The following is a 25,798-nucleotide window of genomic DNA, read 5'->3' as shown; positions in this document are numbered from 1 at the left end:
GGCTGCTCGGTAGACATTAGTTTCTGGGAGTTCGGTGGTCTCCTCCTTGGAGGTTTCCAATGGGGTCTGCAGCAGATGCTTTCCTTTTCCTAAGGAATCGTGTGGAAGCCTGGACGATTCGAGTCCAGGTGAGCCTGGCTACTCCAGAGCTACTAGCATACTTGTCCTGAAAGCCTCTGGGCTCTAACATCATAGAAAGCATAACGAGCTTCAGGATTTAACAGATGGGGGTCCATGCCTGACTCCATCACTTACAGGTGGTTTAACCCCAGGCAAGTGATGCACCTTTCTGGGCTTACTTCCTAATCTGTGATAGGAACATAATTCACACCTCCTCACGTGGTAGTAACGATTAATTCGCTGTGAGATACTACCTCTAAATTGGCCAGCATACGCCCACACATGATGGAAGCTAGCTTCTGCTTTGTATTAACAGTCATGGTGGCTCATCCTAAAAGAGTGAACCCCCGGGAGGACGTAGGAGTTCCTGGCTGGTGCGTGGTGGCCACAAACCACAGATGGGAGAGACTCAGCATTTGCAGGACCTCAACATTTTAGTTAAATACGCACAATTTTATTGATTGAAGAGATTAGGACAAAAACATTAAACCAAATACAGGACAAAGCACCAGAGGCCATAGATTCCCACCATGCACATCACCAATCTTTCCTCCTACGGGGTACTGAAAAAATAGGGGACGGGGAAGAAAAACAGGTCCTTCTTGACACAGCACCATCTTCAGAATGTAAAAAAAAAAAAAACAAAAAAACAAAAAAAAACCCAAAACCAAAAAACTCTCTCCTTTGTATCTTCCATTATCAAAATAGAATCAAGGGCAAATCCATGGCCGCCTTGTCTCCTGACTATGAACGGTTAAGCTGCCCTCCTGGGAACGTGAAGGCTGGGCTCCTGCTGAGCAGGCATGAAGCATCCAAGATCTGCACACACATGCCACGTACTATAATAAAGCACAGATTCAAGTAACATTTACATACTAGAGTCCACGTGTTACCTACCCAAAAACATGACCATTTCACAAAACGTATACAGGCAGTAAAATCCGAACAACTGAGGTACTGGAAACACAAATATTTATGCCAAAAGAGTTCTGTATCATACAGCAAATAGAAAAGCCGTAATAAAAAAAAAAAAAACCAAAAAACAACAAAAAAACATTTGCCACTCGAAATCAAATAAAGCTATCTAGAAAAGCCAAACAAAAGGTTATTTCAGGGACAGAAATACTCAAACAAGAAAAAATATATAGATGTTAACTACAGCATGTAACATGTCATCCCAAGTCAACCCGTAATTGAAGTACTGGCTTAATACATCACAATGTGACATTTTCCTTAATAAATAGAAGAATTCTTGAAAATACAAAGGTGCGTATTGGGATAAGAGAGCTGTTTTTATTTATATCATCCTAGCTTCCAGCTGATTTTTCTTGCCGCTTGTCTCTACCGAGGGCTTTTGTCCAAACCAGAGGGCCTTCCAAGCCAAAAGGATCATTCTTCCTAAAGAAAAGGAAATAGCTGCCCTGTATTTCATACACGTGGGACAATCTGCTTGGTTTCACTAGTTTCCAATAAAACAAAGACAAAAGGTGTAGCTGAGACCAGAGTGTCGCAAAAGCTTCAGACTCCAAGCGCCTCCCGTGATCTCACCCCGTTGCCCCCATCCCAGCAGAGAGGACCCCCAATGAGGCAGCCCTCATCGTTCGAAGGAAAAAAAAATTCAGGAGTGAATTTCTCTTTTCCTTTCCCTTCCTTTTTTTTCTTTTCTTTCTTTAAACTACGATAGCAGTTAATGCATCTAGAAGTTTGACTTCTAATAGCTTCCTGTCACAAACCCATGGACACAGAACAGAATAGCTTGTTAAAGGACAGATTTTTTTTTTTTCCCCTTCAGGGAGCAAAGCATCAACATGTTATTTCCTGACCAGGATATTAAATAGTTTATTTAGAAGAAATGAGTTGAAAAGAGCAATTAAGAGACACAAACTGGACTTCTATTTTCTTTTAGCTTAGCACCCAGGTTTCTGGTCAGTCTGTGTGCACCGAATTTTTTTTTTTTTTTGAATGAACCGCATTAAGTATCATATAGGTGGTTGTCTTGTTTAAAAAGAAAAAAAAATCCTTGGCCAATTGTACCTTCCCTGAATCATGACAAGAAGTTAAAAGCTAACAGTGCGATGCCAAGATGTGTGTTTGAGGCAGAGAGTTTTGATTCTGTCGGGATCTGCAACTATTTTGGGACAAATGAAAAGTGGGGTAGGCCGAAGCAGCCCAACTGATGGGGGTGGTCTCCAGGGGGCTACGTCAGGGAAGAGAAGCTCCAGGGGCACCTGCCCCGCTGACCCGACCCCAGACTCCCACCCCACATCTCTCGCCCCCATGCTACATGTTCAGTCAGCTCCTTGAAGGTTCTCCTTCTTTGAACCGAGAAACTTGAGTGTCAGTGTCTTTCTTGCTACCAAGCCAGGCGATACGTGTCCCCTGGAAGGACTCTCCACTGCCCTCTCTCGCTCCTGGTACCTGCTAAGTCTCTGTGGGGCACGAGCTCAGTTAAAGAAAGGGTCCAAGTTCTCTTCCATGTTGACATCCGGCACCAGCTGATCAGACACTTCCTTAGCACCATATCCTGAATTCGAGACGCTAAAATCTGTAGAAAACCAAGGATGGTCCAGAATTTCCTGTGAGGTCAGCCGCTCTGAGGGCTCCCGCCGCAGGATGCTTCGGATGAGGCACTTGGCCTTGGGCGACAGAGTCTCTGGAATGTTGAACTGGCCACGCCGGATCTTGCTGAAGAGGGAACTGGGCTCAATGTCATGGAAAGGGTACCGCCCCACCAACATGGTGTAGAGCATCACTCCCAGGCTCCACACGTCGGCTGCTTTGCCCGAGTAGCTGCCGCTGGTGTTCAAGATCTCTGGGCTCACGTAAGCAGGGCAGCCGTGCTTGTCAGAGAGGGAGTCATCATCTCCCCGAAGAATATACGCATCTTCCAGGCTTTCCAGCTTGACCCGAGTCCTGCAAGAGAGAGGAGAGCGTGAGCTCCTACGGGCAGGCTGAGGCACGTGAATCCCATCACTGTATCACAGCCCCCGCTTTAGTATTTCCAAGACCATGCACACATTCATTCATTCATTCAACCAGCCAAACATGACTTACTGAGGGCCTTCTAGGCGCCAGACACTGTTCCAGGGTGGGGGGCCCAGGAGTGAATAAGACTGACAGGGAATTTGCATGATGCTTAAGATCTACTGGGGTGAACCCACACCTCCAGCAAGTAAACAGACCATAAATGACATCATCATCTCCCCCATGTCAGTGATGACGGAATAGGAGATTCGTACTATTCTCAGACACATGTAGGTAGTGATGGAGATCCGCAGGATTTGAACTCAGATCCAACCAACTGGGAAGCTCCCAGAAGCTCTGTCCACAACTTACAGCAAGCTTCTGGCTGACATGATATAACAGTCTGAAAGGACTTTGTACTCAATGGCATCTTGGCTTTATAACAGACAGTCCTTTTGTTAGACATGGAAGATCTGATGATTCCATTTTCCAGATAAAAACATCAAGGCTCATGGAGTTTGAGTAATTTGTCCAGTGCCTTTTAGCTGGGAAACAGAGAAGACTTGGTCCCACACCTTCCTTAAGGAAGTCACCTGCTGCTCCTTCCCCACTACCAAGCTGCCTTTCTCTAGGACATAGGCAGAGCTGGGGAATGTTCGAGCAGGTATGCATTGCCATAAGCCCTTCCAAGGCTGACATCTTCATAGCAAGCCCATCTTCTTTCCAAGATTTACCGTTGAACTTGCCTCCTATCTGGCCCATCACACTCCCAGGGGCTGGTCCTTGACCTGATGCTTATCTGACTTAGTTACCTCTAACTTCTACCTGTGCCAACACGTACACATATGTACATATGTGAATCTGATTTCTCACATGTGCGCAGGGGTGTGTGTGTCAATCTTCCCCTTGCCTTCTAAGGATGGCTGAGCTGGCTGACAGGTTCCAGGATGCCTCCTGGCTGCACTCATGAACGGAGGCGGAGAAAACCCACACTGAATTCTGAGTCCCTGGGGCCCAGCACTCTTCTTTATACAGTAGAACCTGATATGAACATTGGGCATAAAATAAGCGCTTGGTAAATACTTTTGGAAATAAGTTAAATTCTTAAAATTAACTATACTAATTTGCAGTGAAGAAAGCTGAGGACCAGGACATGAAATGACTTGCTCAAGACTGACGGCTGCCCCCCACCCAGTGCCAGAATCTTCTAGACCTCCTTGGCTCAGGGGACTCCCAAGAATCCTGTTTCCCTGCTCTGCCATTCCTTGAGTGGAAAGCTAGGTATTGCGACCTTCCAGGGCTTAAAATGGAAATCCTCTTCCTGTTCTCCTGGCCAGAACCCTCTAACAGCAGAGTTCTCAGAGCTGTTAAACCCCATAGACTCAGTCTCATTCCATCCCACGAATGAAGGCTTGCCACAAAGGTGACGTGGGCCAGGGAGGAGGGGCTGGAGTGAGGGGTCAGGGCCTTGTAGACGGTGCCTACAAGGGCCTACAAGGTCACAATTATTCACAGCAGTGGGTTCCTTCGTCTCAAAAATGCACATCATAGTTTGTACCCTGTTGTCCCGAGGGGTGACGAGGCTCCAATGAGGGGAGAACAGGAAAGTGCTTGGAGAAACCACACTGGGGCATTTGCCTAAATCAGAGCTTGTGACTCAGGTCCATAAGCTGCTTTCCTCCTCCTCCCCGGGGCTACAGGTCTTAGCCTTAGTCTCAGCCTGCTCTGAAAAGAGCAACCACCACGGCTACTCAGGGAGCCACAGAAGGAAGGTGAGGTTCAAGTTAATCAAGTTAGCTCTCTATAGCAAAAAAATCGGACAAAAGCCTGGGTTGATTATGAGATCTCATATTTGAATTACAGAAGTTTCAAAGACTAAGGAGTAACTACTTCCCTGTACTCATTTCTGCCAATGAGCAATAAATGGTGGTAGTCTCTGGAAAAGGTGCTGGGCAGGGAGCTCCGAGAGCAGATTCCAGGCCAGATTACATCTCTCATCTGTTGTGTGGCTGTGGGGAGGTCACTCAACCTCTCTGTTTCTCAAACTTAAAGAGGAGCGTTGGACAAGGCCGTCTTCTTTTTAATTTTAATTTTTTGTGATGGTCCAATATATATAAAATTTATCATTTTAACCATTTTTAACTGTATACTTCAGGAGCATTAAGTACATTCCCACTGTTGGGCATCCATCTGGACAAGACAGTCTGAAAGTCTCTGCCAGTTTTAACATTCTGGAATTCTGTAATATATAGCAACATGTCTTCTTTACTCGCTCACCCAAATTCTACGATAACCTGCAGCACACACGTTCTTCTCCTCCCCCTTCAGCCAACGATCTACAGACGCAGGAAGGGTCTAGATGTGCTCATCTGGAATTGGGCTGATGGAAAGCAAATCCTGTTCTTCCTGTTGCTCTTTCTAATCAAAGGCAGCAGGTGGGGTGGACCCACACCAGCTTCCCTAGACGTTCTAAGATTGGAGGTGAGTCAGGGAAACCCAAGAGGGCAGAGGGGAGGGGGCGCACACAATGGGGCCAAGTGGGTTCTCTCAACAGCTTCCTTCGCCGGACCCTCCCCGGCAGCAGCCTCAGGAGCTGGCCAGCTTCCTGGCCTCCAAGGTCACTGTCGTGGCAGCAGGAGAGCGACAGGAATAACTATAGCTGTGGAAACTGTAATTAGCTGTGGGACAAGGAACAGTCCGGTGGAAGGAGCACCAGACGTGGAATCTGGTTTGGAGCTGGGTTCTTCGCCACAGCCCACCAGCTCACGCATGTTCTCTCCCAGCCTCTGCCCAGAATGTTCTTCCCCCAGATACGTGGACGGTTCATTCCCACTCACTTCTTTCAGGTCTCTGCTCAAATGAGCTTCATAAAGAGCCCTTGCCTGACCATCCTATAGAGGGGAGCACTGCACGCCCAGTCCTCTCCTGCCCTTCGCTGCGACCTGGAATACTATGCATCTGTATTTGTATGGTCACGCATTTATACTCTGTATTATTCCCATGGTCACTGCAGGGTGATCGCCTCTTTCCCACCCCCAGGAGCTCGGGAGCAGGTAGCTGAGGTCGCTCTGTATGTAGAGAACATCACCTGTGTTGATTGCTGTTTCTCCAGCACAGAGACTAGTATCGGCCACCCAGCAGACACTCAGTCTGAGAGGGAAAGGGACAGTCACACCATTAACCCCTCGGAGCTTCGGTGTGCCCATCTTTAAGGGAACAACAGCCCTGCTCTGCCTCCCTCGCCAGGATTAAGTGGATGTCAGATGAAGTATCCATGGGGAACAGGCTTTGTAAATTCCAATACCTCAGTCCCTGGCAGGGGTGAGGGCGGGCACGGATGTGCCTCGGGAGACCTGAGCTGCTGCTAGCTCAGCCCTTACAGGGGACAGACGTCACCACCTCAAGCTCCTGATGCTAAACCACACCTGAAGCCCTTTTCCATTCTTACCTCCCTCCAGGCCACAGCGCTACACTGTGACTCTCACCTTCCCCCTGTGACCCACCCCCTCCCCTAGGTGGCAGGGACCCTACTTCCAGCCTGACCCCCCTATACTGGAAGGGTTCGATCTTGTCAATTAATGCCCTTCCTGGCATTCACTTCTTTCCTCCCCTTCAAGGCCTCAGGGGCTGTGCAAATACCCAGTGGACCCGAGAGTGCAGTGGAAAGTGCACCACACGTGCTGCGGACGCTCGGCCGCCCTGGAGCTGACCCACCTGCCACGTCAGCCTCCTCCCTTCCGAAGCCAGCCTCCAGGTGGGGCGAGTCTGGATCTGCTCGTCACATCCGACTCAGCGCGTGCTGTGCCAAATTTGCCCCACATACACCAGGCCAGCTCCGTCTTGAAGTCAGAGACCTGGGTTCCGATTCTGGCTCTGAAAATTACTAAGTACCAAAGAGCAAGCACCATCTCTATACCTAGAAAGGTGCTAGGTATCGACAGAGATTTCCTCTTTAAAGTTTATAAAATCCACGTCCAAGGCAGGAATTATTATCCCTTTATGTGGACACGGAGCCTAATGCTGGGAAAGGGTGAGTTAAGCCCCTATGGCTAGTGAGGCCAGTCAGGGGCTGAGCGCCCATCCCTCCCGGGGCTCCAAGCAGCCAGCCCGCAGGCCTGGCCCACCCACCTGAGCAGGGGGTGCAGGAAACCACAGCCGGGGTGTCCCCGTCGATGAGGCCTCCTCAAAGTGGGGAGCACACATGCGCCCAGGGTCAGGGAGAGCCAGCCCATGGGGCAGGAACCCGCTCCTCCCATGGAGCAGCACAGACATCCCAGGCAGGCGAGGAGAGGAGAAAAAGAGGGGCCTAGAGAAAGCTGGGGAGGAAGTGCATGCTTCTGACCCTGCTTCCTGCTCGGAACGCCCTGAACTTGTCTGTATCACTCCCAGGCAAGGGTCAAAGCAAGTGGTCGGGATTATGTCTTTCAACAAGGACCTTCCAGGGTTCACGCATGTCAGGAACCCGAGGCCGTGCTCCAGTCCCAGTGCCGGTCCCCGTGGACTTGCTGGACAATTGCAGGGACCGTCAGAAGGTCCCCGGGGCTTGGTTCCCGCTCTGGGGAGCAGGTTGCCTCTGTCTGCTCTGGAGAGCGTGGGGGGGTGGGGGGCGCGCCTGGCAGAGCACCTGCTCGTGTCAGCATGGGACGATATGAACGAACAGTCTTTGAACTTCTGCTGTCCCCTGAACAGTCTGGGGATTATGTATTCCCAGTCAAAGGAAACTGATTTTCGTAACAATCCCTAAGGGTATCGGTGGTCCTAGTAATTCAAATGTCCCACTAATCATTAGGGCATTGAAACTAGGCACCCACCAGGGATAAGGACATGACAAGTAATGCCCACCTTCTCGGGTTTTTGTGAGGATTGAAACAATGAAACAATGCAAGCACAGTCTCTACCAAGTTGCCCAGCATAGGAAATCTGCAAAAACTGGTGGCAACTCTAACTGATCTTATTAGTAAGATAAGGCGCCCACCTCAAGCCCAGAGTCTAGAGGAGAAGACAGATGAACACGATCCAAGTGGATGTGAATTCTGTGCCCCTGCTCCTTCCCAGGCACTTTGCACTTATTTCCCACCCCCTCCCCCGAATGGTCTCCCCCCGCACCCAGATGTGCCCAGCTCATTCTGCTCACTTCATTCGGTCCTGACGAAGGCAATCAGAGTGGGCTTTGTGGAGGTGGTGGGAATAAAGACGGTACACAAAGAACAGAGATTCCCGAAAGGGACAAGGGAGGGCTGGTGGAGAATTTTTGTGACCAAAAAGCTATGAATGACAGTGGTTATCTCCTGCAGCTTCTTGGAGGAAAGAGCCATTAGCCTGTGGCGGGACTGACTCGGCCAAGAAGCTGCACCCTGCATGCATTTTGCAACCTGTCCCTGGCATAGGCAGGAACCAGCCTGCTTTGCTTTAACTTCTCAATGAAAAAACCTCACGCGGGGGCAGCCTGTGGACTTGGCACCATTCCTGGTGCCATCGGATCCCCAGCCAGGTGAGGAAGCCAGGACCAGCAGGATGCCTTCCTTCCTCCGCAGAGCAGCATGCAGCATAGGCCTTCGAAGTCCTAGTGCCCCGCCCCCTCTCAGCAGAGGCCCGCGAGGCTCCCTCCCGGCCCCGGGGTCGCCAGAGCAGTGTGACCACGGGCCCCTTCGGCCTCAGTTTCCCTTCTGTAAAACGAGAACATGGCCTGAAAAGGGCTCTCTTAGCTTCAAAATTCCTGAGCTTAAGTTTCCTTTAATCTGAAACTATAGGAACTGCAACACTTCTACGACACCCTGGTCATAACGTATATAATAGTGACAGCAGCAACAACAGCAGCCATGAATTCCACACCTACTATGTGCTGGGACTTGCTCAGTCGCTATCTCTGCTTCTCATAACAAAACTGAAAGGCAAATATTACGATACATGCCAACTTCCTACAGAATAAGGAAACCGAGGCACAGAGGCTGGAAGGTCCCAGGCCACATACGGGGTACCTGAAAAACTCAGCTGAGTCCACATCAGGAGGATCGTCATGCTGGTGTCATCTGCAAAATACATCCTGGCACCAGCATCACAGATTTACTCAGTGTCAAAGACAGAATCTGTGAAAGGAAGATTCTGGGTTTCTGGAGACAAACATGGCCCCGGGTTTATTCAGCACAGACAAAACCCTGGCATCCATGACCTAACTGCTGGAGCTCATGAGCTGGACAGAGGTGGCAGGACCTGCCCATTGGCTAGAAGAAGACACTGAGGTACAAAGAGGTGACCTGTCCAAGGCCACCTTGCAAATGAGGGGCAGAGCTGGGATTCAAAAGCAGGTTTTCAACCTCCAAATTAATGTGCCATCCAAAACATCAAACAGGGCCTACCCCAGCAAATCATGCTCTGCTTTGAAACCTTTAAACACCGCCCTGGGCTCCCGCAGCAGGAAGAGATCAGGACAGGGTGGGCCAGGGTGGGGCTGGGCTGGGAGTTCCGCCAGACCAAGTGGGCCTGGCCGGGACGGGAAGTCCGGTGGCCTGAGGTCAGTGGAATTCGAGAAGCCACTGAAGGCCATTCCGCAGGGTGGGTCCAAGCAGGAGAAGGGTCAACTGAGAAAGGTCAGCCACTACCAGGTCTGGCCTTGTTCTGCCCAACACCGCAAAGCTACCCTTGGCTGTCAGTTCGGTTGTACGAGCAAGGGTCCCCCCCGGGGGGCTACTGCAGGGGGGAATAGGATTGTCCCAGCACCCTACGTCGCATCCAGCTGACCTGACAGCCACCACTGGGACTCGACAAATAAATGAAGCTAAACTCTGCCAAATAAATCGTCGCTGTAATTCTGTTTCCTGTGTGCATAGATTTTTTCCCTCTGCGAGCCACTGAAATGCCGGCTCCTGAAGATGCAGTGAACAGACCCAACACCCAGGTCAAGCTCCTTCCACATCAGCAGGAGAACAGCAGGTGACCCACAGGGAAACACTTCAGCTCAGGGTGAGGGGAGTCTCCAGGGATGGGGCTGGCTGGTTCTACTAGGTGGTGTGTCCTCTCACGCTGCCCCGTCACGACAGAAAGGCCTGTGTTGTCTGTGCCCTGACTCATCGTGGCTACAGGACAGCAGGAAACCATCCCACCTCCCACCTCCTAGGCCTTCGCACCGCAGGAAAGCACCCCTCGAGCGCAGCCTGGATCTCCACAGGGACGGACAGGGAAGGAAGGCAGGGCAGCTCTGGACCCCTCCTCAGGACTCTGTTCACCTCTTGCCCCTCTGCAGGAAGACCTGGTCCCAAAGGATCCCCTGGCCCCGAGTCAGTCGATTCAGCTTCTCAGAGAAGCTTCTGCAGGCAACGTACCGCTGCTCCGAGGGCCCACCCAGCCTGGATTCTTCCAGGAAGGAAGAGCCAGGTGCACCTTGAGGAGGTGCCCCACCCTTGCTACTTAGGCGGACTCAGAGTCCAGAACATTCCTACCCATGCACCATTGGCAGGGCAGGAGCCGGGCTCGGGCCGGTCCCTGTGACCCCACTGACCCAGCAAGCACTGGGAGCAGTGGTGCAGCCCTGGGCCAGACAGGGATTCCACTTGGCAGAGTCCTGAACTGGGGCTCACCCAGATGGCCCAGGCACATACCACACACGTTCCGTCAGCCAGAAAATCTGGCCTCTTGCTCTGGGTCACACCACCAACATGTTCTAGAACTTGGGAGAAGGACATTTCCTCCCCATTTCTTCATCTGTAAAGATCAAAGGGTTGAGTTTAATTCTGCCTCTTACCCACCCCTCCTTGATCCCATTGCTTGGGTCCTTGTCCCTGTCAGCATCCTGAAGTCGATACCCATGCCCAGGCCATCCTACGCATACACTTCCAGAATCACGACCAGACCCCGTCCCATCCTGTCTCGAAAACAAAACAAAACAAAACAAAAAACCCTTCAATGGCTCCTCCTGGATTTCAGGTCAAGTTCAAGGTCATGGGCATGCATCCAGGCCCTAGGCCTTTTCTTGCCTCTTCATTCTCATCTCTGATCCCCCACAGTGCTCTCCACCAGCACGCCCCTCCCTGCCCAGGGCTCATTCTTGTCTCTTGGCCTTTACTCACACTTTCTGAACATCCTTCTACTTCACTCAGACCAACCCGAGAAGGAGCCCATCTCCTCCTGACACGCTCATTCTCTACACCCCATTCTGCCATTAGGACATTTTCTTCCTGCTCCCATAGAGTTCTCTAATGTACACCCATTCTCTGTAACATGGTATGAAAAATAACTATTACACTATGTCTTCCATTAGAAAAGGATTCTCCAGAGGTGATTCTCGTACCCTCAATACCTTGTGCCGAACGTAGCACATAATAGATGCTTAATAAATATTTGCAACATAGTGTGGATCCCATGTCGAAGATGCCCCCGGCTGCAACATGCTGCCTAGAGTTCAGGGTATCTGGGTGCGATTCTGCTTAAGAATTGCACTCTCTCAAGTCCAAAGAAATTTCAAATAGGCTTGACTCTATTTCATGCTTTAGAGAAACTCCCGAGAGTCCCGGATAAAGGGCATTTAAAATGTGTTTCCATCCACTGCCTTCTGCCATCAATATATCTAGGGGATTTTTCTTATAATATTTATGCCTCCAGGGCAGCATAAGGGGCTACTCACACACCCATTTAGTCAATTGTCAGACATTCACGAAGTATTTACAAGGCTAGTCCTGTGCTAGGTAGGGAAGACAGAAAGAGAATTGGACCCCACTTTACAGTTCCGCAGAGAAAACAAAACCCACTCCATAAAATGGAAACACAGGACATCACAGGACTGCCCGTGGGGTTGGTTAACTGGTGGCCCATGACCCCTCAGAGAAAAGGAAGTACTGAGCTTCAGTACTCAGTGTTGGTCAGGTCCTCCTGGTGTTCACTTGTTGCCCAATTGCATGAGAAAATTCCTTCTATGGATCGGACACAAGGGGTGGTATTTTACCTGGTGTCTATTTCCTAGAGCCAGAGTGGTATTTGAAGGCCTAGGCACGGGACTCCAGTGTCCTGGGCGCAGACCCCCAGGACTGCCAATGATTAGCTGTGAGGCCCTGAGCCTCAACTTCCTCATCCATAACATGGTGATAATAGCACTAGTTTACTCACTGGTTTTAAACTGGTTCATGTAAATACAGTAGTTAAGTAGGATTAAATCAGTTTTCCTTTAAGTGTCATAGTTAGAACAGGGCCTGGTCCATGGCAGAAGCCAGATAATATTTCACTGAAACGTAAGTCCCGTGAGGGAAGGGTTCCGTCTCATCGGGTACTGCAGGATATGCAGAGCCTAGAACAGTGCCTGGCACATGACAGATGCTCAATACTATTTGTCGAATAAATAAATGAATCTCCAGGTTGTTGGGTGATGAGGGCCAAAGCCAACGGCTGATCATCAACAGCAGTCATGACAGGTGCCTTTTTAAGGCTCTGCAGTGCAGCAGCCACCCTGCTGGATACTCTTAAGTTCATGATCTCTGACCCACGTCAGAGAAGGTAGGCCAAGGTCAAATGGCTCAGTGAAGGAGTAGAAGACCCTACTGCTGTGCCCTTGGCTCTGCTTGCCCAGGGTCTCAGTCTAGCCCATCAGCTAATTTATTAAGCACAAACAGTAAACAGCTCGGCCAGAAATCCCATTTCTAAGCAAAGAACCCTGAGGGTGCTCTCCCTTCTATGATTAGGGAAGTCCTTCATAAATGAAAATAACCCCACCACAGACATTGATAACAGTGTCTTAAATGTCACTTCTGCATGAATCATTAAATCAAAATGGGAACAATGGGTTAATTTCTCATTCGATGCAGAACGCTGAAGGAGCTCTTTTTGAAAAGGTGTCTACGTGGGAGATTTATACATTTTAGTCTTCCAGGGCTCCCACTCTGGGCAATGTCCTAGAGGCCAACGATCCGTACTTATTCCCACTTTTCTCATTCTGTCATGAGAATCCAATCTGAGATGCATACACTCAATGAGGGAGATCTTCATTCATTCAATGCCACTGTGTTCCCGCAGCAGGGACCACAAGACAGCCTCTGTCCCCAAGAATCTCCCAGCCCAGCAGGAGATGAGGCATGAGGACAGTCGAGGGATGCACACGGACAATTCGAGTAGAGGGGAGAGTATCAGTGTGCTATGGGAGGGGGATCACTTACCCACCCAGGGAGAAGTGGGGGAGTAAGCCTCCCCCAAGGGCTGGCAGTGCCGGAAGCACAGAGAAGTGGTCAACATAAAGAAGGGAATTCCAGGAGCTCTGTCTCCTTCAAAGCAAAAAGGTCAGGTCTTTTGCTAAAATACAATGAGCCTACAACTTCATGTGAATCGCTATTGATGAAAGAAGGCAGGGTCTGGTCTCCAGTCTGGGCTCTCTATTTTGTTAGATATTAAAGCCTCAATGGAGGCTGAAGATCTACAAGGAGAGCCAGTACAGAAAGTAATCTGAGGAGAGAGAGAAGGTGTGCAGACCTCAGCTGGTGGGAGGAGGGAAAAGGCCTCCACCACACCGGAGACGCAGGTCCCGTGCCTGGGCGGATGGCGGCAGGTGACACTGAGAGGCCCAGGGCTGCTGGGTTTCTACAAAGGGTCCAGCCTCCCTCCTGCAGAAGCAAGCACTGTTCAGCTTCCACAAAGCAGAGGAAATGCAACTTGTGACGTCAAGAGATAAAAATCTTCTAACCAAAGAAGAAACATGCACAGAGGCATGTTTCTCCATTCATAGGGGGTTATTTCTGCGCAGGGAAATGTCAACACTGAATCGAGGTTGGGGGCAGGGGGCGGGGGGCGGCAAGGAGCCTGGTCCCAAGGGAGAAGAGAAAGCAAACTGGCCAAACGGGCCGCTATAGGAACACTGGCTCGCTCCCGGGGCAGCCTGAGGTTGCACCTGCTTCCTGGGCTCTTCACATCCTGACTCAGCAAGCTGCCCTATGTCACCCGGGGGGCCAGACACTACGTGCATGGGAGGTGAAGACGGTGGGAGCTACCACTTGTCCGTGGCTGATTATGTGCCAAGCTCTGGGTTCACCTGCATTCATTCATTTAGTTTCATGAGGAAAGTCTTCTGGATATTTCCACTCTGCAGATGAGGTAATCTGGACAAAAGAGGTTATGCAACTTGTCAAGATTAAGTTTGCTAATCAGTGCAGGAGCAGGGACTAGAATCCAGACAGTGACTCATCCTCCACATGGGAGTAACGGGTCTTCTCCCAAAGCTCAGGCCTTCCCTTAGAGGCTCAAAGTGAAACTGGGGGCCTCCTGGAAGATCTGCTGGCCAGGCAGATCAGCCCACTACCACAGCAGGGAGGGGGAGGTGGGGGGACCCGGGCACTGCCTTCTATCAGATTCAGGGCCCCTTCCCACACACGGCCCCTCCCACTCTACAGCCCACCTCTGATTTTACTACGGGAACAAACTGTGGATGCAAAGGGTGTGTCCACGCTGAGTACAATCAGGGTAGGGGTTTAACTTCCTCAGAAAGAAAAAAAAATCACCTTAGTTCTGCTCTGCAGAAACGTCCCAGGGATGGAGGAGAAGCAGCAGTGCAAGGCTGGGAACACCGGGGCCAGTTCAGGCCCGGGAAGCGGGGTCCTTCACTCCCTGCATGTGCCTGGTGTCCGCCTTCCCCTGCGTACATCTGGTCGACCTTCTGGCCCTTCTGAGCCTGGTGCTTGCCCTGTCAATCACCCTTCTAGCACCTGGTGCTTGCCCTGTCAATCACCCACTGATCCAATATTGTAGTTAAACAAGAAAGGAGGATGTGGCTTAAATCTGAACCCTCACATCACAAGAGTTCCACTCCTCCTGAAATGGCTGCCCAAGAGGTGGAGCACATTCTCCAAGAGCCTCCCGCACCCTGGGAACGGCTGGTCGAAAATGGCACCACTTTATCAATGACTTCAGGACCGGCGGGCTACAGTGAGCACCTGCCCCACCCTGTGCACCTCTGGATCATTCACTGGGCTCTCACAATCACCCACAGGGATGCAGTCCTAATTTCTGCCAGGAGGAATCTGCAGCTCAGAGGCATTAAAGGACTCATCCAAGACCAGGTAGCTAATGAGGGGTAGAGACAGAATCCGAATCTAGAATCCAGATCAAAATAAAATGGAAGCAAAGGAATCGGCAGTGCTACTAATTCAACACAGAGGCAGAAGGCACACTGGTATCAGGCCCTCACGTAACATGGGCTGTCATGCGTGTATCATGTCTTCACACTGCTCATGGGAAACTGGACTGATGGACCTGATCGTTCTACCAAGAACACATTCATGGGTGGTCAGGATTCAGTTACAGATGGTCCAGTATCAGAAATCCATGCATAAAGAGTCAGCACACGGGCTGGTCTCATTCTGAACCTGGTGGGGCTCAGCCAACTTCACTATGTAATTCTTTCACCTTCAGTTCCTTGCAAGAGCATCAGACAAAAAGGTGCACATCCTTGAGAGAGAGAAGACCATGCACAAAAGTGTGGTCTGGTGATTTGAAGCTTAATAAAGTAGTACTTCCAAAAGCCTCTTCTGTGTTTCCCCCCTCCAAAAAACCAATGCATAAAGGGCCAGAAAACAGACACAGACTCCATCCTTCAACGTTTCAAAAGCCTTTCAAATTCAACCCATTGTTTTCTCACACGCTGGGTGTTGTCAGGAGAGACACAGACTCTAGTCCTATTGAAATACCTATTGATGAGGTCTTGCTGATTAGGATGGATGGTGGGGGCTGCCAGCCCAGTAAGGTCCCAGACTGCTGTCCCCCTCAAAACACAGGCAGGTTCCTTCACACAAGCCACTGTGCGGACCAACAAAGAGAAACTGCCACGAAACTGAACGGCTGCAGAGACACACGGAGGGAGAAATAATCTGAGTGACAAAACCAGAGTCTCCTACTCTGAAATCGAAGACGTTCAAAGGCAAAACAACAAGGAGGAAGTCTACAAGGCATTATCCCTCTTTCACAAAAAGTTGACAGATGGCTGGGGGAAAAGTTCCTATCAGCTACTGATGAGAACATTTGGAATGTCCTTGAAAATGAGAGTGACCTTCTCAGAGCTGCCCAGAGACACTTGTCATGCTAGGAACAGCCAAGTCCTCCGGGACTTCAGCGTGGTGGGGGGGGCAGGGAAAGAGCTCTGGACTGAAATGATAGGATTTCCAGGCCGGCTCCGTCGGCATATGCATGCTGTATGACCGTAAGCAAGGTCACTTAACTCCTGTGCAACCCAGTCACCTCGCCCGTCGGATGAGGAGCTATCATTCTCCCTGCTGGTCCCACAGGGAGGCAGGGCTGCATGGGCTCAGGTGCCGTCAGACATGCCGGGGACAGATGATGAGCAGCTTCCTCCCTGTCACTGACGCTTCCTTTTTCAGGAGGAAAATGCTCACTAAAGTTAAAAAGGATTTCACTTTGACATGCTTACTCCAGTGAAGTCTTCTGGTTTCACATTCATACAGGATACTTCTTTCTAGATCTTTCTAGAAAGGGTCATGCTCTTTGGCAAAAGTCAAACACAGCTCCAAACTCAGTGCCAGAGACTCACAGTCCTTGTGTTGGAAGCTTCCGACATCTTGGGATTTCTTCTCTAGGCCCTGGGACATCAAGGATTTCAGCTTTGCCACCATCTACTCCTGGGCACTCTTAGCTCAACTTCCCATAAAGGACAAGAAGCCTGGAGGAAAAGGCCTTCAACAGCAAATGTGAGGTCTGACTCAGCCCCTTATTTGCTTCTAGCTAACTGTGGGCCCTGGGGCCGGCACCCTCACCTCTGCGGTTCTGATTCCAGGCAGCAACAGGAGAAAACTGAAGGATGATGGGCCCTCTGGAGACCCTGGAGTTCACTTGTGTTCCCATGTTCTGTGACCTAAGGATGTCCACCCTACTATGACTCACTTCATAAATATGTATTTACCATGTATGTGCTATCCCTGGACGCACCACCCCATAAACTCACTGGTGCCTGAAATTCCTCTCGAGAGAGACACAATCGAAGGGGACGTTTAAAAACTTGGATTCCCGTGAGAGAGGGCATTCATCGCCCTTACTCCCTGTGGCAGGCAAGTGAATTTCTTGAGATCTGATTTAATAGAGAATATGTCCTTACTTCTGCTCTTTCTTATCTATAACTTTGAGACCGCACACAAGATTTTGGAGTCCTCCTCCATAAAATGAACATGACGATCCCCACCCTACCCCCATTTGCAGAGAGAAGTAAGTGAGGTTAACAATAACCTAATAATAAGACCTTAAAGTGCTCCCAAACAATCACCTCTTATTTTTGTAGTTAGAGTTATTACATTTCCAAGAAAGGTGGAATGCAGAAGGACAAAGAAAGTATCTTTGTCAGTATTCTGCTGGGGGTCACGTATATATTTAACTTCCAGTGAGAATATTCAAAGAAGCACACACCTGATGTTATAACTCAGAAAGACCTCAGAACCAATAAGACAGAGCCAGGACAATAAAAGGATAAGAAACTTGAGGCCAGGAGGAAGGGACCAAACTAAAAGGTCACAGAGGATATTAAAGGTGAAACCAGAGTAATAACTTGAGTCTCCAGGCTCCAAGGGCAGATGCATTTGAGCTGAAGAAGAGAATATGTGTCACCCCACACTCGAGATCTTAGAATAGCTCCCTCTTGTTCCATTTGTTAGTAAGAGTCAAGACCATGCACTATCAAAAACCAGGCTATTAGCTGCCATGAATGCCTAAGATACCTGTTTATGCGGAAAAAATATGGAACAATAACCAATCTCTGTGGCCAGTGGCCCTCGGCACTTTGTATACTCGGCTGCATTATAAATTGTCATCAGGGGCACCTGGGTGGCTCAGTCATTAAGCACCTGCCTTCGGCTCTCAGGTCATGATCCCAGAGTCCTGGGATCGAGCCCCGCATCGGGCTCCCTGCTCGGCGGGAAGCCTGCTTCTCCCTCTCCCACTCCCCCTGCTTGTGCTCCTGCTCTCGTGATCTCTCTCTCTGTCAAATAAATAAATAAAATCTTAAAAATATATATATATATATAAACTGTCATCAAATTATTCCACTTGCATTAAGTAAACACAGGCCCTTTACCTTTGCTAATCCCTAAATGCTTCCCAGACATTTACCTCCCAATTAGCTCTAACCATAAAATGAAAAAAACCAAAGCAGACACCACTAGATCTCATTAAATATTTTTTCTATAGGACATCAACAGACTTCCCTAAGCAATAGCCTAAAATATCACAGGCCATTAGATACATGGCACAGTAACTGGTAGGTAGAAAGGGTTGAAAGCCAGTTCTTCATCAGACACATAAAAGATATTCCAGATTAAAAAAAAAAAAATACTCCAGATATGTTTGTTGAGTGAGTAAATGAATGGCATGCACTAGCTGTGTACTCAAATGGGCCTTAGCAGCTTTGTGCCCATGGACCTCCACTTCACCAACCACTTCCCTAGGAGGAGTCGAGGATGCCTAAGGCCGTCATGGTAATTCCCCGACCCACGTGGGTAGAAACTCTAGAACAATCTTTGGAATAGTCAGCAATGAATATAAATCACCTGCCTCCACCCCTCTAAAAAAGCACATTCTTCAAAAGAAAAAGAGTGGCTCGAAAGAGTTTTACAAGAGAAGTCAGCTGGAAGAGAAAGCGGGCCCCATTGGGTTTGCTCAACAGAATGTCATGAGTGAGCAGAAGAACCATGAGTGGAACCCAGATGCCCAGTGTCCTGCCCAGCTGTCTCCTACAATAACCCAGACCTTCACATTGCTGTGTGTATGTATTGACAGCTTCCTTACCTGCAATGCCGGTCCTTCCCACATTGTCTGTAACATACTCATCTTTCAAGTGAGCTCCGAAAGCACCTCTCCTATAAAAACTTTCCTGACTTCCAAGTCCCAGTTAAAACGGACATCCCAGCCCCCAGGTCCCATCTAACCCCGTATATAGTCTTCATTCAGGGCTTGGAACATTCCTTTGTAGGTGAGTTGACTAGTTAACGCACCCCGATATTCACAGTACTGAGAAATGTGAGTAATACACACACACTTTAGCCGTACATACACGTACACTTAGGAAACATCTACTGAGTGAAGGAATGAATGAATGAATTAGAAATCAGTGAGGACAGGCACTGAGTGTTCTGAAGGTAGGATTATTTCAAAAGCAAAATCATGCCTTACTCGCACTGAAAATGTCACACAGGCTTGCAGCCATCTTCAGAGTTCACAAAACCAAAAAAAAACCTAATCACCAGGTCACAGACAATCCTGGCACCCGACCTCTGAGCATTCATTAACACCGCGGGAGTAGTGGCAACTTAGTTTCCCGGGGCACTTAAAACATCACAATATTCATTCACCTCCTTCTGTCTGCTCACCCTTCCTTCACACCTGGATGGCAGGCAGCAAAACAAAAAACAAAAAACAAAAAAAACTGTCCATTCCAACCTCTCAAGCAAGCATGCTCCCGAGCAGCCCATCAGAGTACGGGCTCTGGACAGGAACGACACTCACCTTTCTTCGTCCTTAAAGATGAATTTCCGCAGCTTCAGATCCCGCAGCACCAGCCCCCCGTCATGGCAGTGGGCCACAGCCGAGGCGATCTGGTAGAACAGTCTGGCCGCCTCCTCCTCCCTCAGCTTCTTGCAGGTGCGGACAAACGAATGCATGTCCCCATAGCTTCGCTCAAAGAACACATAGGCTTTGGTCTCCCCCAGGATAATTTCGGTGATTTGGTTGATGTTGCTGTGGGCAGACAGGCAAAAGCACGGGGCCAGGGATTCCTGGTAGCAGCTGATATCGAACACCTAGGGCAGGATTCACGACAAGACCAAGAGTCAGGGGTGCGTCTTAAACCACGGAATCACAGAATGGCACAGGCTTTTGAGGAGATAGAAGGCAGACCGAACTTGGACCCAGACCACACTGGCCCTGCCTGCTCCCAGCTGTGTAACGTTGAAAAAGCTGCTTGACCTCTCTGAGCTTCCAAATCTTTATGGGTAAAATGGGCAAATGACCCTTGACTCACAGTGTTGGGAGGATTATTTGACAACATGGAGGTAAAAATGCTTTGCAAGACGTAACACGGTACACAAATGGTTAAGTCTTATTACTTTTTTCTCTCTACCCCAATCACCTGTTTATAAAAGAACTAAGGCAAAATCTGAAAGTGACCCACCCCAAGCTACGCAGACAAAGCCTTATTTTCCTTCCAAAAAACAAAACAGAACAGAAGCGGGCATCGCTGCACAACCACAGCGATTGTATACAATATATTTTATACTACGCAACTGTGTTGTACAGCACTCCACAACATATTAGCAATTAACAGAGCAAATACGCAGACTTTGCCTTAAGGTCCTCTAATTCAATACCTTCATTTTACAGATGTGGATATCGAGGCTCAGAGAACAAGTCAAATCGAGCCCCAGCGGCAGAGCTAAGGAATAGGACACACAGTCCTTAATAGGAAAGAAAGCAGACACAATTCTCAATTCCCTCCACACTATCTAGCTCAATGAATCAGTTATGCAATGATTTTCTATGAATCAAAATTAGCCTGTGAAATGCCACCTCATTGTGGGGTTATTTAAAAAGAAAATCCATCCTCAATACCTTTTTGAAACCATCCTAAGAGGAATTAACACTACAGAGAATCTTTGAGGTCATAAGAAAAAAAAGCTTTCATTCATTTCAAGACCTCCACTAAATCAGGAATACAAATCCCTGGGTTTGGAATGTGGTTTTACTATCTGCCTGGGAATGTAGGCGCATGACTCCCTTCTGTGCCTGCATGAGTGAGGGGCAGGCATGAGGTGCTTTGCTGGAAAGCACTGCAGGCCAAGAAGCCTCCAGCAACAAACCCTTAAATGGTCCCCGTGCACCACCATTTAGCTTCTTAAATCTTTTTCATTAGTGAGAACATCCTCTCCTTGATCCTCATTTTGCAGCATGGCCTAGAAATCACCCAACTGAGGCTCTAATCCTGGCTTGGCCACCAATAATCTGGATAAGATGGATAAAGCACTCAGGGTCACTGGGCCTCCCTCCTCTTCCTAACCTGGAGACGTTGATTTAGAACCCTGTTGACCTTTTTGGGTCCGGATCCCACGTGAGAACCTGATAAAAGCTCTGTCCCCTCTAGCTGACAATGCCCATCCTCCAATGCACGCACAATACTGGATTCATTTTCAGGGGATTCACAGGCCTTCGGAAACCCATCCAGGGACACAGGCTGCCATTTAAGATCCATGATTGAAGTTAAGTCGCCCTTCGGTTCAAAAACCAAAAGAAATCTGTGAGTCAAACAAGGATAGTAAGAACCTCAGGAGGGCTGGTGCTAACCCAGGGCGAGGAAGCAAAGTTAACGTTGTGAATGAACCATAATGAGGCATCTCAGGAAGGCGGCACAGCTGCTAGAATTTAAGAATGAATACTTCAATGTCTCCAGAGACCACAAATCACACCCTGATACTGTCAAATGATGACCCACGAGCAGTGACCTCAGAGGTCCGTTCAATTAGGAATCTGAAATGCCTGAGTCAACTTTAACACCCAGGCTGCGGGCAGCAGAAACCTAGGAAAGCCTCAAAAATTTCACAGAGAGTAATAAACGTTTTGCAGTGGCTAATGTAAACACCCCGTGTTATATAACGGGGGTGGGGGGGTGGGGGGGGGACGGGTTCTGAAGCAGGAGGCTGCAGGCTTGGTCTCTCCAGCGCTCGTGGAGTTACGATGATTTATCATATACTTCCTCCTTCAAGTTGCATTTTTAAAAAAATAAAAGGTGATTTTTGCTCAGCACCTTCAGTCAGTTACCCCGTCCCACTGATGAAAAACTGAACGGACACAGAAATTTAAAAAAACAAAAACGAAAACAAAAAAACAACATATTCATGGCAGCTTCACAAAATAGCCAATACCCTCTGTAGATCAAATTCCAAGATGGTGGACAGAGTATGAAAAATAAAGCAATTACTTCTGTTCTCCCAAATGGGTAGGTACCAAACTTTTAGTAGCAGTTATAACAGGCATTTAAGGGGGTTGGACTGGTATTTAAACCATCACCTTCAAATGCAAAATCAAGCCATAAGCCTGGTTGCCAGCTTCTTTTAAATGTTTAATTTGGAGCCTAAGTTATATAATGTGACAGTTGAGATAAGGCAGGAAGATTAGGCCATCATTAGTAGCATTTGCAAAAAAAAAAAAAAAAACCAAAAAAAACCCCAAACCAAGTGCCCATTTTGCCAAAATAGTAATTATGTCAATGTGCATAGTAGCTACCAGCATTTCCATGAAAATAATAAGGTAAAGACCCCCTAAAGCTGCCTTCCTTCATTTGCCTAGCTTACAGTGGGCTCAGGGAGACAATAAACAGGCTTGATTATTTTGGTTAAACGACCCCAAATGGTGTCCTGTAGCATTCTGTCCTGACAGTCCTCTATAGGAATGGCATCTTTACATTCGATCTGTTTTTGCAAAGACTTTTTCCTTGGGTCAACATAGAGCTAGGAGACATGAACTCTATATTCTGAGACATCAAAAGGAACTTGATTCAATGTGTAGATTTCACAGTGCCTTGCAGTAAGCTGAGTTCACACTGTGTATCTGAGGGTAGCTCATAGAAGCAGCCTTATAAAAACCACTTGGAGCTTCCTAGGATATACACAGCTATGCTTGCATAAAAAGTCACCCATGTCACCTCTGGTAAAAAGGCAGGAAAACAGGCTGCTGTGTCTTAAAGGGATGACCTCTGCCAAGCAGAACAATGATACTGCACTTAAATCCACTTGCAGCCCCACAGTAATTGGTGAGGGCTGATTCAATCTTTGCAATAACTAAACCAGCAGATTAAGTACAGTTTCAGGCCAAAGAGCACGTCTACGAATGACACCGTAAGGTCAGCCCAAAGTGAAATATGTCTTGAAGAATCTGGAGGGAGAAAGAAAGAGCAGGGGCAGGTCACCTCTGCCTTTAAACAAAGAAATAACAGCAAGATGCTCCTGCAGAATTTGAAGGCAGAGTCCCTTTACTTAAAAGCATCTCCAGCCTTTGAAAAATATTAAAATGCTGTACCGAAGTTGAGCAAAAGGAGTGAACACACTGCTGGGCGATTGTGCATATTTCATAGAAGAGTGGCAGCTCTGTGGAATTCATTCATTTCAAAGGATGACTCCCCTATTGTGCAACCTTGTAGGTCTTCTGAGAATTCAATCCAGCTCTGAATAGCCTACGGAATTTTGGTTAACCGGGCACAGTTGCTCTGGGTCTCAATAACTTGGGAGAAGATGCAAAATACCAAATGCTTAGTACAAGCAGAGAGCTATATTTGAAGAGTCTCTGATTTTCCCCTGAGATCTGAACTGAGCAATTGCAAAACTGATTGAAGACCTCCACAAAACGCATATTTACAATGAAAGACTCCAGTCCCCCACGAAATAAAGCAATCTGTGGTTAATGGTAAAAAGTGTGATGTATTATTTGTAGCACAGCTGTGCAGAGTGCCCATTTCAAAGACAGGCAGAGGTCCTCACTCCTCACTATCCCCTTACCCCTCCCCCAAGAAAAACCAAGAGTGACCAAATGTAAAATTGACAATGAATTCTTGATCTTTGTCCAATGCCTGGGTATCCCCTATGCTCTACTCTATTCCTTTTTTTTTTTTTTTTTTGCAACTGTTCTCATCCCCTTGTCTGGAGTGCACACACACAAAGACACACAGACACACCAGTCACTGTTAGGGGTCAAAGACAAAAAGGAAACTGAAGTGCCCATCTCTGTATTAGCACTGTGAATCCCTGGGGCTCCAAACGCCGGCCTGTAAACCATACTAGCAAAGGTGTGTGTTGGGGGTGGGGGGCGCGAGGGGGTGTTCGCGCACGGAAGTCTGGAGATGAGAAGAAACGAGACAAGAGAGGAGGACCCAAAGGACTCACTCTTTCCTACACCCAAAGGTGCGCTGGTGGCTTTGATTTCCACCCCCAATACCTCCTTTCAAGGCTGCAAGGAGCAGAGAGCTCTTTGTAAACTCCTTCCCCGCGCTGGGCCCCTGGCTCAGCCAGAGGGGACACCTTTGTGTGTCTCTTTTAAAGGGCACCTTCTGAACAAAGGTTTAACACCTGCACGCTTCTAAGAACAATGGCTGCAAAAGGAACCCAGTCATCAGTGCCTTAAAATTAGCGGGGGATTCCCTACTTCACGGTGGAAGGGGAGGGGGCTAGACACAAGGAGAAACCCCTTGGGCAGCGGGACCCGGCCTAGAGCTGAGGCGCTCCACGAGCCTTTGGGAGCACGCGTGTTCGTGGCCCCCGCGCAGTCCCGCCGCCCTTCCCAAACCCGGGCTCTCCCCAAAACGCCCCCGCCGCAGCCCGCCCCATTGTCTGCAACGCTCTAAAAACTTCGCAACTAGTCGAACGTGAACAAATAAATAAACCCATTTAACGAGGCCACGGATAATTATCCCGCGAGTCTCCCTCCTCCAGGCTCCGCAGCTTGGCGACCTCCCGCCCCCTCCAAACGGCCCCGGGGAATCTTTTTAAAAGACAAAAAGCAAAAACAAACCCCGAGCTCTTTACCTTGCACACCAGCTCCTCCCCACTGTGCAGATGCACGGCACGAAAAACGTGGTCTCCCTCCAGAGGTTCCAACAATAAGTATTTCCCGATGCAAGAAACGCAATGCGACAAGTTCGGAGTCTCGGGCGGGCTCGGGGAGCCGAGGTTCGGGCTGAAACTCTGGCTGGGTTCGGCGGACCTTATAGACGACAACTCTTCGAAATCCTGGGTTTTGTTCCGCGATCTCCCATATCTTGCTATTGTGATGGGGGTAGACCTGTGTATGTTCATGAGTGTGGGGATCGCACTCGGCAAACAAAAAACCCGCTGGAGAGATGAGTCGCTGGCGAGTGCGGCTGCAGGCGCCTCCGTGCCACGGATTTTAAAAGGGAACGAGAGGGGAGGGGACGGGAAGGGGGCTACGCGGAGAAAGAGTTAGAAGCCCCCAAATGGGCGCCGCCGGGCACCTCGTCTGCTCCGAGCCCGGCTCCCGGGGGTGCTCAGTCGGCAGTAACTCGGGTCCTTTTGTTACCCCAAAGCAGCCAGCGATTTGCAGAATCTCCGCACTTTTAGTTTCTCTCTCTCTTTATCTCTCTCTCTCTCTCTTTCCAACGTGGATCTAGACGAGTAACTGGACTGCTAAGGTGGGGAGCTGCAGCGCCAGGTCTCCCGAAGCGATCCCCACGCAGCCTTCCGAATCGCAGACGGGGCGGAGGAGCCCTGCTGTAGTTTGTGCAATCTTCGAGGAGCGCACGGCAGCAGCTTGGTCTCAACGCGTTAGAAACCAAACAAAAAGAAAAAGGAAATAAGCACGGGTCTACCGGCTCGCGCCGCACGGCAGACAGAATCCGCGCTGCACCCCTTTTTTTGGTGGAAAGGGTGGGGGGCGTGGAAGGGGGGGCGCCGGCGAGGGTAGTTACCTACGTTTTAACTGTAGATGGCGTCTGAGGCTTTTCCAAGATCGCAAGAGCTCTCCAAAATTTAAACAAACAGACAAAAAAAAAAAAAAAGAAGAAGAAGAAGAAGAAGAAAAAGAATAGCAAGGGAGCATTTAACTTAGAGCGGTCACCGCTGCCAACAAAAGACTGCAAAAGCCGGGCACAGAGTTGCGGCGCGGGCCGGGCGCAGGTACCGCGACAAAGCCCGGGTTGGCCCGCCGGGCGGAGGTCAGCACAGGCTCATGCTGTCGCAGCTCGCTCGTGCTCCAG

General features: G+C 49.1%; 1 protein-coding gene across 1 annotated transcript; it reads right to left on the bottom strand.

Annotated features, from left to right (window-relative positions):
- Positions 1–552: 552 nt before the first annotated feature.
- Positions 553–25,501, bottom strand: TRIB2 (tribbles pseudokinase 2). The gene is made up of 3 exons (XM_036082059.2): positions 24,612–25,501; positions 19,552–19,844; positions 553–3,033 (listed from the first exon to the last, which is right to left on the bottom strand). The coding sequence occupies exons 1-3, from the start codon at positions 24,879–24,881 to the stop codon at positions 2,565–2,567; spliced, it is 1,032 nt and encodes a 343-aa protein (XP_035937952.1). The 5' UTR covers positions 24,882–25,501; the 3' UTR covers positions 553–2,564.
- Positions 25,502–25,798: the final 297 nt, after the last annotated feature.

The sequence above is a fragment of the Halichoerus grypus genome, chromosome 10 (genome assembly GCF_964656455.1).
Source record: "Halichoerus grypus chromosome 10, mHalGry1.hap1.1, whole genome shotgun sequence".
Classification (NCBI taxonomy): domain Eukaryota; kingdom Metazoa; phylum Chordata; class Mammalia; order Carnivora; family Phocidae; genus Halichoerus; species Halichoerus grypus.
The sequence above is the reverse complement of the archived record's forward strand: the minus strand, read 5'-3'. Positions and strand labels throughout refer to the sequence as shown.